Consider the following 14,712-nt stretch of genomic DNA (forward strand, 5'->3'; position numbering starts at 1 on the left):
GGAGGTCTGCAAACTGCCCCCTGAAGAGTCAAAAAGGTAGGGATAGGGAGCAAAGAGAGTGAGAAGTGTCAGAACATGATAAAACCTAATACTCTGATTAATTAAAGCTCTGTGCTCTGACAGCCGTTAATTGAATTCAGTGGGACCTAAACACGTGTTTAATTGCTTTCCTGAATTGAGACCTAAACTGGGTGCCCTCACCTATGATTTTCACCATATCTGGGTTGCACTGGGAGGAGGGAGGGGTTTATTTTAATTTAGTTGAACACCGAGCCCAGACCTCACAGCGCAGCAAATTAAGGAACCTAAAGGAATAATCTCACCAAAAACTCAACCTTAGCATCACCCAAAGACACTGAGCTAGAGATGTCATAGAAGTCTGAGCTTTCAAATAAGCTGTACAAGCTAAAGGCGCTGATTTAATGGCCTCACAGAGCTTAATACCTGAACATAAGCCTAGCAAGATAGAGGTGTTGAGCCAATGGCCCTCATAGGTTCCTAGGGTTGGAAGGATTAGATTTTTATCAGTAAAAGTCGATTTCACCATACACATGCAAACTGATGAAAAAATATTTCCATTGCTAATAATCAACGTTTACAGATAGGCAAAGTAAGACAGCGCTGCAGAGTTTAATTTAAGGAGTTTTACATTGTAGAGTTTGACATGTGTTATTGACAATTTATGTTTCATGGTTATAAACCTTTAACTTTTAGAATCTCCACATCTACTGTTGTTAACTAAATACTGTCTGACCCCTCCAGAATTTCCTGTGACTGCGAAAATTTAAATAAATAAAACTTGAAGGAAAAATGCTTAAAACCCACAATCTTACACAACTGTGAAAATTGAAATTGATAAAACTAAAAAAGCTTAAAACATAAACACAGCTATTTTCTGTCAGCATTATAACCCACCGGTGAGTCACTTCTGCCAAGCCCACAGAGCTGCATGCCCTAAGCCTAGTATGTTAAAGCTGCTAAGCTTGTGCCCTCATGGAGGCCTTGGTACAGAGGCATTTAGGCTCCCAACTTCCATGGAATTCAATGGAAGTTAGGAGCCAATAGGCCTTTGGGCTGTGACATTGGAGAGGCCCCATGTGGGGAGTCAGAGATTTCACAGGCACTGGTGCCTGGATGGCTAGATTGTCGGGCTCAACGGGTAGTGATCAATGCCTCCATGTCTAGTTGGCAGCCGGTATCAAGCAGAGTGCCCCAAGGGTCAGTCCTGGGGCCAGTTTTGTTCAATATCTTCATTAATGATCTGGAGGATGGTGTGGATTGCACCCTCAGCGAGTTTGCAGATGACACTAAGCTGGGAGGAGAGGTAGATACGCTGGAGGGTAGGGATAGGATACAGAGGGCCCTAGACAAATTAGAGGATTGGGCCAAAAGAAATTTGAGGAGGTTCAACAAGGACAAGTGCAGAGTCCTGCACTTAAGACAGAAGGATCCCATGCACCGCTAGAGACTAGGGACTGAATGGCTCGGCAGCAGTTCTTCAGAAAAGGACCTAGGGGTTACAGTGGACGAGAAGCTGGATATGAGTCAACAGTGTGCCCTTGTTGCCAAGAAGGCCAATGGCATTTTGGGATGTATAAGTAGGGGCATTGCCAGCAGATCGAGGGACGTGATCGTTCCCCTCTATTCGACATGAGTGAGGCCTCATCTGGAGTACTGTGTCCAGTTTTGGGCCCCACACTACAAGAAGGATGTGGAAAAATTGGAAAGAGTCCAGCTGAGGGCAAGAAAAATTATTAGGGGACTGGAACACATGACTTCTGAGGAGAGGCTGAGGGAACTGGGATTGTTTAGTCTGTGGAAGAGAAGAATGAGGGGGGATTTGATAGCTGCTTTCAACTACCTGAAAGGGGGTTCCAAAGAGGATGGCTCTAGACTGTTCTCAGTGGTAGCATATGACAGAACAAGAAGTAATGGTCTCAAGTTGCAGTTGGGGAGGTTTAGGTTGGATATTAGGAAAAACTATTTCACTAGGAGGGTGGTTATCTGGGGGGTGGTGGAATCTCCTTCCTTAGAAGTTTTTAAGGTCAGGCTTGACAAAGCCCTGGCTGGGATGATTTAGTTGGGGATTGGTCCTGCTTTGAACAGGGGGTTGGACTAGATGACCTCCTGAGATCCGTTCCAACCCTGATATTCTGTGATTCTTATTGCCCTTATATAAATCCATGGTGTTATAAATATAAAGGGAGGGGTAAACCCCTTTAAAATCCATCCTGGTCAGAGGAAAAATCCTCTCACCTGTAAAGGGTTACGAAGCTAAAGGTAACCTCGCTGGCACCTGACCAAAATGACCAATGAGGAGACAAGATACTTTCAAAACTTGGGAGGAGGGAGAGAAACAAATGTCTGTATGCTGTTTTTGCCAGGGACAGAACAGGAATGGAGTCTTAGAACTTTTAGTAAGTAATCTAGCTAGGTATGTGTTAGATTATGATTTCTTTAAATGGCTGAGAAAAGAACTGTGCTGAATAGAATGACTATTCCTGTCTGTGTGTCTTTTTTGTAACTTAAGGTTTTGCCTAGAGGGATTCTCTATGTTTTGAATCTAATTACCCTGTAAGGTATCTACCATCCTGATTTTACAGAGGTGATTCCTTTACTTCTACTAAAAGTCTTCTTGTAAGAAAACTGAATGCTTTTTCATTGTTCTAAGATCCAAGGGTTTGGGTCTGTGGTCACCTATGCAAATTGGTGAGGATTTTTTACCAAACCTTCCCCAGGAAGTGGGGTGCAAGGGTTGGGAGGATTTTGGGCAGAAAGACGTGTCCAAACTACGTTTCCCAGTAAACCCAGTTAAAGTTTGGTGGTGGCAGTGGAAATTCCAAGGGCAAAGGGTGGAATATTTTGTACCTTGGGGAAGTTTTAACCTAAGCTGGTAAAAGTAAGCTTAGGAGGTTTTCATGCAGGTCCCCACATCTGTACCCTAGAGTTCAGAGTGGGGAAGGAACCTTGACACACGGTATGCCCACATCTTGAATACTGTGTACAGATGTGGGTCCCCTCATCTCGAAAAAGATATACTGGCATTAGAAAAGGTTCAGAAAAAGGTAACTAAAATGATTAGGGGTTTGGAACAGGTCCCATATGAGGAGAGACTAAAGAGGCTAGGACTTTTCAGCTTGAAAAGAGGGGACTAAGGGGGGATATGATAGAGGTATATAAAATCATGAGTGGTATGAAGAAAGTGAATAAGGAAAAGTTATTTACTTGTTCCCATAATATAAAAACTAGGGGCCACCAAATGAAATTAATGGGCAGCAGGTTTAAAACAAATAAAAGGAAGTTCTTTTTCACACAGTGCACAGTCCACCTGTGGGACTCCTTGCCTGAGGAGGTTGTGAAGGCTAGGACTATAACAGGGTATAAAAGAGAACTAGATAAATTAATGGATATTAGGTCCATTAATGGCTATTAGCCAGGATGGGTAAGGAATGGTGTCCCTAGCCTCTGTTTGTCAGAGCATGGAGATGGATGGCAGGTGAGAGATCACTTGATCATTACCTGTTAGGTTCACTCCCTCTGGGGCACCTGGCATTGGCCACTGTTGGTAGACAGGACACTGGGCTGGATGGACCTTTGGTCTGACCCAGTAGGACCATTCTTATGTTCTAAGACTGGTGCTGAGTCTGGGGCTTCTGTGCTCCACATCCTCATGGCAAGGCACTTATCAGCCGCTTCCCAGGGCCTGCAACTTGGCTCTGGCCTAGCTGCTGAGCCAGTGACCTAGTGTAAGGGGACTGTTGGCCCCTTACAAAAACTCAGTGGGGTTTTTGGCTGGCCATCTCCCAGCACCAAAAGGAAGGAGAAGGGTCAATGAGAAACCAGGACCCTGTGACTTGACAGTCCCAGGGGGCAATGGGGAGAGGCCAACACTCCAGGTCAGCCTGTTTGACAGCCACCACCAGAGCAAGTGTCCAACCCGAAGCATCCCTGCAGCACAGCCAGGGCCTGGGCAGGGGCTTGGGCTGGGGGAGGGACAGACTGAACTGCCCGGATGCTCCAGAGACGCTGGTTGGGACATCTCCGGGCCACAGAGCGGGGTGACGGGTTTTCCTTTCACCTTTCCCATTTTTTCCTTATTTTTAAACTGATTGCTGTTTAATAAATTGTATTTGCTTTGAACTGTATGGAACGATCAGTGGGTCAGGGAAGCATCCAGAGCACAGAGAGCACCCCGGAGTGAGGACACCCTAGACTCTGTCCTGAGTGACCATGACAAGGTGGGGAGTCGAGCCCCCCAGGAATCCTGGCCCAGACTTGTTGGGGTTATGAGGACTCTGCCACCCAGGAGAGTGGAAGGGAGCCCTCGAGGTCAGGCAGACCTCGGGGTAAAGGGAGTGGGAGCGAGGACTCAGATCCTTTCGCTAGCCCATTTCACCGGGGTTGTGTATAAGCCAGGGAAGTTCCCCACACTAGCAGGACCATTTCCCTGCTTACACTAGCACAGGGCTCTGCCGTGGCATGTAAGAGCAAAGCTCCCCCTCCTCCCTTAGTACAGCGAGGTCCCTCTCCATGTGCTCCCCTTTCTCCTGCCTCTTCATGGGCACGCAAGATGTAGGACCAGCAGGGGAGCTGGTATCTGGCTGGGGAGCCTGGGAGCTCCAAGTGGAGGGGAGGTGGGGTGTCCAAACGGTGAGTCCCCTATCTGCCTCCCACTGGGAGATCTGTCCCCATACTGGCTGCCCCCCCAGGGGGGCGAGGAGGGGCAGAGGCAGAACCTGCCAAGTCAGGTCTTCCTCTTCTCCCAGGGCAATGGGAGACTCAGCTTCCAGGGATGGCAGAGCATTCCCAAAAGTGGGGGGCCCGAGGGCCCCCTCCCCATTGGCCCTACCCCTGCCCTGCCTCTTCCACCCGAGGTCCCATCCCCGGCCAAACCAGAAGCTGGAGCAGGATGGGAGCCCCAGACCCTCCACCTGCCCAGGCTAGAGGGGCTGAGAGCAGGCCCTGGACCATGTCCCCGCCCAGGGCAGGTGGAGGGTCCGCAGTTCCCCACAACTGCTCACCAGCTGCTCCCCACAGCTGCTCACCACAGCTACGCACCAGCTGCTGCACCTGGAGGGATCGCAGCCCAACCATGGTAAGAGTCACATGGGCAGCTGTGGGGAGCCACTGACCCTCCACCTGCCCTGGGCGGGGGGCCCGTGGAGGTAGGGACGAAGGCTGGGGATTGCTCTCCATCCCCCCACCCCGGGCAGGTGAAGGGTCTGTGGTGCAACACCCCACAGTTGCCCGGGCTCCCCGGCCAGGGCCTCGTGGGGAAGAGGAGGGGTGGGGACTGTAGCAAAAAGTGGATGGGCCAGGCCTGTGGACTTCCCCTTCCCCAGCCAGAATCCAGAATAACACGTCCACTGCTTTCCCCTCATCCACAGAGCCAGTTATCTCGTCATAGAAGGCAATTAGATTAGTCAGGCATGACTTGCCCTTGGTGAATCCATGCTGACTGTTCCTGATCATCTTCCTCTCCTCTAAGTGCTTCAGAATTGATTCCTTGAGGACCTGCTCCATGATTTTTCCAGGGACTGAGGTGAGGCTGACTGGCCTGTAGTTTCCCGGATCCTACTCCTTCCCCAGCCAGAATCCAGGAGAGACAAAATGGCCCCGTCAGTCCCCTCTCTCCTCCTGGCACTCCACAGTGTGGTGTATGGGTGTGTGGTGGTGGGGAGCACCTGGGTCACCCCCATGCAGCTCCATATTCTGCATAAACAAGCACACACTCATAGGTACTTTAGATTGGGGCCTGCTTGGGCACATGGCCTCCTTTCACAAGCATTAATACCCTCTCCATTCCCACCCCAGCTATCTAGTCTAATCTCCTTCAAAGCACAAGGCAGAGATCCTCATTCAGGGATCCTTGCATTGAGCCCAGTGTGAAGGAAATCTAGTAGGCCTAAATTTCTAGGCCTAAAACTTTGGTCAAGCTAACTGTGTATATAAAGCATAAGAAGAGAGTGAGGAAAATTCCATTAAGGGGCAATTGCAACAGCACAGCTTAAAAAATGTAACCATAACCGTTAGAAGTTAGAAAAACTGTTAACCGCAAAGGAAACACCTGTGAATAATAGGAAAGACTTGTTTTTCCTAAACTCCAAGTAAGGCAAAGCTACTGTTGAAGCTTGCACTATATGCCAAAGAAGGAAAATGCTGTTGAAGGAAGTGGGTTTGGAAAATTGTGGTTTTCAGCAATCGAAGCTCCTGTATTTCTGTTTACGCCAGAGCAGCTCCGGTTGACTCTCCCTGTATAAGCATGCTTGAATGAAAACTGGCCTCAGGTTTGTTCTGAACCAAAACACAACGCTTGGTTAATTTTCCACCACAATCTTGGTGCCATGACTCGGATAGATGGTGACCCCCGAGAGCCGGAGGACCGCGAGCTGTTCCCCACCAGACCCCGGGCCCATCCAAAAAGGTAAGAGACCTTTTGAAATCTCTATATTGGGTTTATGGTGGAGGACCGCCTGTAGGCTCTGGGGCTTCAGTGAGTTGTACGTTCTGTCCAGACTTTTGCTGCCAGACACGCCTGACGCCCTTGGGGTGGGTCAGAGTTCCATCCAGGTTTGGTTTCCCCGGGAAGAGCCATTGAGGCTGGCTGGGCAGGTTGTGGGTAGACCTGGTTCTGTGTGCCAGTGTGAAATGAGTAACGTCGGAAGACCAGAGTGATGAGAGTCACAGGAAGATGCCCAGAGCTCCCTACACAGCAGAGGTGCCTCTAACACAAGCCCTGTGACTCCATCTAGTGGGCATCATGATAAATGCCCCGACCTCGGCAGTTTCCCTCTGCATGGCATGACTGGCGAGGGGTCTGTCTGGGTCTAGGAGTGTGTGATCCCATCCCTTCCATCCTCGGAAGATCTGTTTCCGTACCCTCTTTCCTCCCCTATCTCTGGTTCCTGCCTGGAGGCGGTTATGATAAGCCACTGACTGGTGTGATCACCTGGCCTGAAGTGACAGAGTATGCTGTGCCAGCCGACGCCCTTTGCTGAAAGGGGGCTGTAAGACCGTTGTGGAGGCCCTAAACAGAACCCTCCCTGTATGAGTGTGTTTTGAGTTAAGTACTGGGGGCCGGAGGATCCAAGAGGATTCCCCTCTCGCCAGATACAGATGGGAGCTGGGGAGTCTGAAAGGATCACTGCCCCACGAAAAGGCACACCGGCATACTACATATACGCAAATTATAGTCTTTCACTTGCAAGTTTCTAAAGAAATGGAATTGGTATACCAGGGATGATCTGAAATTACAGTTTCCCTTAGAGGGAAGTTTCAACCTTGACAAGATTGTGCTCCTCAGAGGCCCAATTTTTGCCAATAATATCAGACAATGTCAGTTTAATGCATATTTTGATTGGTATGGGGAAACAGAAAAATGGTGCCGTGAATCTCAAATGAGGAGTCTCAAGGACTCCCAGGAGAAACTTAAAACGCAATTAAAAGGAGAAATTAAGCCTTCCCCAAACCCCGGTTGGCCAGCAGATACCCCTTTATCCTTTAAGGCCTCTCCAAAAAACCCCCACGGCCCCATCCAGAGATGTTGTAGATTTATACTTAGCATATAGACAACCGGCTGCCCCAACATCACCTAGATGGGTGCAGGACCATCCGCCCAGGGAGAACCGGATAGGTAGGTAGATAGTGCAGGTCCATCCACTCAGGGCAGAACAAATAGAGAGGCCGGTAGACCCCACATGCCTCCACCAGAGTACAACCGGGAGGCTGACTCCACTATCCAGGGACCCCTACTCCAAGCAGTAACACCAACATCAGCATCTACTTCACCCCCCTCCCCTGAGTCACCCTCGGATCCCACAGAAAGCCCAATCACTGCCCTAGCAGACGCGGTCCGATACCTATCTGGCCAACTAGATGGACGGATGGAGAATTCACCCAGACCACCGGCATGGAATACTAGGTTACAAAGAACTTTACGATCCTGGGAACCCCCTGTGCCCAGTCCCTGGCCCCTAGTTCCCCACCATGAGGCGACCTTTTCCCTGCGCCAACTTCCAGGCCCAGGTTTAGAGGAGTCAGGCCAGGTGACCCTGGTAACTGTACATGCAACCGTGGTCTCCCACAGATTTGTATAACTTGGTTGAAAAATTCCCTAAAATAAGGGAAGACCCTGTCAAATTCCAAGAATAATTAAGAACAGTCATAAGCTGTTACAACCCTAACTGGGCAGATTTAAATAAACTCCTGAGAGCAGTCCTGCCCAGGGAAACATTAAATCGCCTCCTACAAGAGGCCTGGTGGCTCGACAACGACCAAGGCCAGGATAGGGACTTAAACTCAGACAGAAATAAGCTGTTGGACATGGTACTTAAAATCTGCCCAAGAAAGGCAGATTGGACTAAAATTAGTGCTTGTAGGCAAATTAAAGGAGAAAACCCTGCTGATTATATGCAGCACCTTAAGCAGGTTTTCGAGAGATATTCTGGCATAAATAATACAAAGCGAGATGCTAAACAAGCAGTGGTGGCTGCCTTTGTCCAAGGACTCAATTCACAATTGGGGGACCAATTAAAAATTGGTATTGTGGATTAGGAAGGAAAAAACCCAGGCGAAATTCTAGCAGCCGCCCAGCATTACTACTGTCAGAAAAGAAAAAGGACGACATCGAAGCTAAATTAATGGCCTTCCAGATCCAGAATGTACAAAAACCCCACAGCAACCACCAAATAAGGGGGAAAGGAGGGAGACCCAACAGAGGTCCCCACTGTTCCCCTACTCTGGGGCAAGACAATGATGCCTGTTACTGTTGTGGGCAGATGGGCCATTGGAAAGGTAATTGTCCCAATCATTTTAACCGACCAACTAACCCTGTCTTTTCACTGCAATATTCTTCCCCTGTTCCCTTATGCCCTCAAAGCTGTAAAGATAGCCAGGAGATGGGTGACATCATCGCTCTGCTTGTTCCTTTAAACCAGACGGGACCATATGTAAACTGTGTAATTAATGGCACCCTTACCTCTTGCCTGCTAAGTACCGGTGCCTCGTGATCTACTCTCTGCGCAAGCGATTTCCCTTCCCTCCCAGTAACCTCAGAAATAGTAAATGCAGTGGGAGTGAGCAACCCTCCTATTCCCCATCCCGTCTCTTCACCTCTGACCATTTCTATCAGTCCTCTATCTGTGCACCATGCTTTCCTCCTCAGCCCCTGCTCAACTGTTAACCTTTTGGGAAGAGACTTGCTGTGCAAATTAAACTGTACAATTTATTGCACCCCAGACGGTGTGTATTTGGATGTCCCTGACCCCAGTCAAAATGACGTCTTGGCAGTCCTGCAGTTAAGCGCCCCAGAAGAGGAGACTGACCCCTGCCCTTCCTTGTTGCAAAAGGAATTGCTGGCCAAGGTTCCCCCCGTTTGTGGGCCGAGCATACCAACCAAGTAGGGTGCATCAGGACTGCCCGACCGGTTCAAATTCACCTAGATCCGGCAAAAGATGCTGCCAGGAAGCCCAGCTCCCATCCCTAGCAGCTTGGCCGTTCCCTACCCTGCTGTGCACCAGGCCTGAGCTGCTCTGGGCCAGGACTGCAGAGCCAGCTGTCATCCTGGCCAGTGTAGCCCCAGGTTCCATAAACCTGACCCATGGTCTCCCTCCGCTGACAGGCTCTGAAGAAGGCCTGCCCAGAGACATGGATGCCATGCTGAGGAGCTTGCTGACATCACCTGTCTGAAGGCAGAAACAGCCTCCCTGACTACCCCTGCCATTGGCCCCTCCAGAGAGCAGCCAAAGTGGGTCAGACCAGTGCTCCATCTGCTGCAAGAGCCTCTCTTCTTACAGTGTCTCGTGCCAGAGACCCACGAGGGGACGAAGAGAAGAGGGCAGTTTTGACTGAGTTGCCCCCTCCCCCACCATCCAGCAGCTGGAGGTTTCAGGACCCGCAGAGCATGGGCTCACGCCCCTGACCATCTTTGCTAACAGCCGTTGAGGGACTGATCCTTCATGAACTCATCTCCTTCTTTTGGGAACCTGCTATAGTGGCGTTCTGTTCATTTTTCCTCTGTTCTCTATCCTTCTCCTAATGCTTCCTAACATTCTTCCCTTAGCTGTTTCCACTGCTGCTGCCCATCGAGTGGATATTTTCAGAGAAATATCCACCAGGACTCCAAAATTTCTTTCTTGAGTGAATTTCATCTGCCATTTTCTCGCCCAGTCCCCCAGTTTCGGCAGACCCCTTTGTAAGTCTTCGCACTCAGCTTTGGACTTGACCGTCTGGAGAAAGTTTGGATTGTTTGTCAGTTTTGCCACCTCACTCTTCACCCCCTTTTCCAGCTCATCTGCGGATCAGCACAGGTCCCTCTCCAGATCCTTGAGGGACCCTGCTAGGTACTTGCCTCCAGTGTGAAAACAAACCCTTAACTCCTACCCTCCCTTCCTGATCTCTTAGCCACTCACTGATCCAGGAGAGGCCCTTCCCTCTTCTCCCAGGATTGCTTAGTTTGCTTCAGAGTCTTTGCAGAGGGACCTTGTCAAAGGATTTCTGCACGTCGCCGTCCATGCCGTCCACCGGATCACTCTTGTCCACCTGCTTGTGTGCACCCTCCGAGAATTCTAATAGCTTGGCGAGGCATGATTTCCCTTTCTACAAGCTGTCTGGATGCTTCCCCAGCAGATCCTCTTTATGTATTGCTCTGATAAGTCTGTTCTTTACTAGAGTGTCCACCAATTAGCCTGGTAGTGACGTTAGGCTTGCCAGGCTTGCCTCTTGAGCCTTTTTTTCAAAATCACCATTCCATTAGCTACCCCCTCAGGGCTCTCTACAGAGGCTGACTTAAAGCACTGGTTACAATCCCCTATTAGTCGCGCTGCAGTTTCATATTTGGCTTCCCTCAGAACGCTTCAGTGAATACCATCTGCTCCTGGTGACTTCTTACTGCTTCATTTATCTATTGGGTGCCAAACCTCCTCTCTTGACACCTCAGTGTGGGGCAGTTCCTCAGATTTATCACCTGAAAGGGCCTGGGCCTCTCCCCCACACCCTCTGCAGTGAAGACCAATGGAAAGAAGTCATTGAGCTTCTCCGCAAGGCCATTGTCTTCCCTGAGTGTTCCTTCAGCACCTCCATCATCCAGCAGCCGCAATGACTTTGGGGGAAGCTTTCGGCTTCTGATGTATGTGAAAGAAATTTTGCTGTTCGTTCTGGTGTCTCCAGCTAGATACTCTTCAAATACTTTCTTGGCCTGCCTTATGCTCCCTTTACACTTGACTTGCCAGAGTTCATGCTCCTTTCTATTTTCCTCACTAGGATTTGACTTCCAGTTTTCCAGACTTGCCTCTAACCACCTCTTTGACTCTGCAGTTTCACCGGGGGGCAATTTCTTGGCTCCTCTTACTGTTTTTTTGTTGTTGTTTTAAATTTGGGGTAAACATTTAGTTAGAGGCTCTCTCTATTGTGGTCTTTTTCAATAGTCTCCCTGCAGCTTGACTGAGTCGCGCCCCCCACCCCCCCCCCACCCCGTCTGGCAGCTGGAGGTTTTGGGACCCACAGAGCATGGGCTCCCACCCCGATCGTCTCCACTAACAGCTGTTGAGGGACCAATCCTCCACAAGCTCATCTCCTTCTTTTGGGAACCCGCTTATGGTGTTGATATAGTGGCGTTCTGTTAGTTTCTCCTTTATTCTCTATCCTTCTCCTAATGCTTCCTAACATGCTTCTCTCAGCTTTTTCCACAGCCGCCGCTCATCGAGCGGATGTTTTCAGGCCACCAGGATTCCAAAATCTCTTTCTTGATGGGAACAGCTAATTTAGACCGCATCCTTAATTGAGAGGCGTGCTGGGACTCGCGGGTTAAGCCCTGTGGGAAGGGAGAAAGGGGCTTCAGTCTCAGCATGCCTGCCATGGGGCTGAACCCTGAGTCCCAGCGGGGCTGATGCTCCGAGTCCTGGCGTGCCCAGCTGTCCACTGAAAAGGCTCTGGTGGTCCTGGTTTGGACCACAGGCTGCCCATCGACTTCCCCTGGCTTAGGCTCTTGGTAGCTAGGTGTATCTGCCATGCAAGTTTCTTTGGGCAGCTTTTTCCACACTGGGTTAGTTCAGGGGCCTTAGCAAGCCCTTGGGAGATAGCTGGGTACATGCAGGCTCCACAGCACAACAATGGATTTGTCACTCCCTGGCATTCCCCCACTAGAGCTCCTAAGCCTGTGGCTAAGTATAAGATGTCCTCCCTCCTTAGGATCCAGACTGAGTCATTAAATTCAAAACTGTTCAACTCTGTCTTCCCTGGCCACCCCAGAGGGGACTCCAGATGCTTTTTTCCAAAGAGAGTTGGGTGCTGGAGTGCAAACAGCTCTTCTTCATCATTTGATAGGGAAAGGGGGCCTGTACCTTTAAGACTGGTCACTTTCTCTCCAGACATTCCCAGGCAGGTTCACAGAAGCTCTGAGCTGTCTGGAGTGTGCTGCTTGCTGGTGAGTGCCAAGCTTTGCCATTGAATTTCGCCTGCTAGATCCCGCTAGTTTAGGCGGTAACTGGTGCTGGTTATTGCATCTCCCACCCTGGGGATTGTCTGGACTGTTGCTGCTGTATTTTTAAGGAGATTTGTTGTAAACTGTCCCTCCCCACAATTAAGGGGGTGGAAGGAGTCATCAGTGTAGAATGGCAGCAGCTGGGAGCTGAGTGGCCTTGCTGAGAAGGTGCTGAGGCCCTGCCATGTTATAGCTTGGGGGCTGGGGGTGAATGGAATTGGCTCTGCTTGGGACCCCAGATCAGGAAAGTTAGGGTTGCACATTTTGTTAGTGGGCAGCAGCAAGTCACTAGGTATTTGTAAGCCTGGCATCAGTGCTGGTTTAAATCCCATTCCCAGAGTCAGCAGCATTCAGGGGCTGAGACTTTGCAGGTGTTAGGGGCTGCTGTGAAGATGCCCTGTGAGTTTGTCCAGGGTGTGACGTGAGACAGCAGCTGGTGGAATCTGGCCGGCATGCAGATTACGGCTGTGCGGATGCTGCTGTGGGCACCATGGTTGCCATTTGGGTTTGGGGTCCATCATGAACACATAAATTCTCCATGGTCTGGTCTGTGATGGGCCAGAGCTATGCCACCAGTGCTCACTTGTTTCAAAGAGAGGGTATTTGTGTTGCATGCCTGAAAAGAGATGCAGCTAGCTCCCTCTTCGTCATGGCTGGAGATGCCTTGAGCCACTGGCACATTTAGAACTGACCCTGGAGTCCTGTCCAGATCATGCCCCAGAGGCCAGTGGCTGTGATTCTAAATCGCCAAGTGGGGCTGGAGCCACCCTGGTGCCAGCTGTGGTGTAATTCACACTTCCCTGATAGAGGAAACATGGCAGCGATGCTGCCCTTCATCAGAGCTCCCAACAGGACCAAGGCTGGGGGTCTGTGGGAGCCCCACTGGTGCAGTGGCTGAGAGGAGGGACCCAGTGTGCCCCGGCCGTGCCCAATTCCACCACTCCCTCCCTGTGTGACGGACCTGTGCCAGGGCCTGCATTAGCAAAGGGGACAGCATGGACCCTAGGCGTCAGTGGGTTGAACGGCTCCTTTGGGTCAAGCTAACCTGTCATTTTGCAGCTGCATCCTGCCTGTGGCTGATGTTCAGTGTTTGCTGTGTCAGCTAAGGGCATCATGCTCGTAGCAGTGCAGAGCCCTTCCTGCTCCTCACTATGCTCAGGGGGTTACACCAGCAGTGAGCTTGCCCGGTGCTGCTGTTCCATGCTGAATGCCTTTCCTTACAGATTTGATTTGATTTGATTATAAACTAGAATGATATCAAATCAACGTGGCACACGTTAAGTGGATTAAAACTGGCTAACTAATATATATGAAAATGTCTTTGTGAATGGGGAATCACGCCCCACTTAGAGCGGGTGTGTTTTTAGTGCAGGGTCCCGTCAGTTCCTGGCCCTATGCTATTTAACATTTTTATGAATGACTTGGAAGAAAACATAAAATCATCACTGATAAAACTTGCAGATGGCAAAAAGATTGGGGTAGTGGTAAATGATGAAGAGGACAGGTCACTGCTACAGAGTGATCAGGATCAGAGCCCTGCAGTGGGACCGGGGTCCCGCGGCCCACAAAGGACCCATGGCCATAACAGTGGCAGTGGGTAAAATGTACTTTGCTGTGGGTGGGACTGGGGTGGGGCAAAAAAAAACAGATTGCGGGAATTTGTGGGGAAATCCTGAATCTCTCATTGGTTTGTCATAAATCGAATTTCAGCAATGTCAAGCAAGTTTTCTTTTTTTTAAATAAAGGTTTTAATACTTAAATTTATGCAAGGGATTGAAAGAGGTTAGATGTCTATTATAACAAGAGTTAAAGTATTTTTACATGGTTTAACCAAGTTTTGTTTTATTCTTTTAGTAGTAAAATTGTGTCTGAATTTCATTTCTATACATAATATATTAACTGACTGTTTTTGGTTGTTTTTTTAGTAGCAAAAAACTCGGTCTCTCAGGGTTTGTGGAATCGAAGGTTTCTGTGGGTGGGAGCACAATAAAAATGCAAGAAACAATGAGGGAGCGGGTGGGAGTGGGTGTTTTGGGGCAGAATGGGAGCGGGATTAAAAAAATAGTCCCACACAGGTAGTGTGACCAGATGTCCCGATTTTATAGGGACAGTCCCAATTTTTGGGTATTTTGCTTATATAGGCTCCTATTACCCCCCACCCCCTGTCCCGATGTTTCACATTTGCTGTCTGGTCACCCTAAACGCAGGGCTGTACTCTGAATTGCTTGATAAAC

At 49.6% G+C, this 14,712-nt stretch overlaps 1 protein-coding gene across 7 annotated transcripts in view; it reads left to right on the plus strand.

Annotated features, from left to right (window-relative positions):
• Positions 1-5,299: 5,299 nt before the first annotated feature.
• The window catches only part of RGS3 (regulator of G protein signaling 3), a 247,229-nt gene continuing 237,816 nt past the window's right edge, over positions 5,300-14,712 (plus strand). For 2 of the 7 annotated variants that reach the window (XR_012155305.1, XM_073314841.1), the window contains exons 1-2: positions 5,300-5,542; positions 6,232-6,424. Coding sequence is in view for 5 of the 7 variants with exons in the window: in XM_073314841.1 (XP_073170942.1) it covers positions 6,358-6,424 (67 nt within the window). In the remaining 2 variants the exon portion in view is untranslated. Of the gene's footprint in view, positions 5,543-6,231; positions 6,425-12,377; positions 12,422-14,712 lie in introns of those variants that run through there. The other 5 variants (XM_073314830.1, XM_073314832.1, XM_073314834.1 and 2 more) reach the window with 4 other exon arrangements.

Source organism: Lepidochelys kempii, chromosome 16 (genome assembly GCF_965140265.1).
Source record: "Lepidochelys kempii isolate rLepKem1 chromosome 16, rLepKem1.hap2, whole genome shotgun sequence".
Classification (NCBI taxonomy): Eukaryota; Metazoa; Chordata; order Testudines; family Cheloniidae; genus Lepidochelys; species Lepidochelys kempii.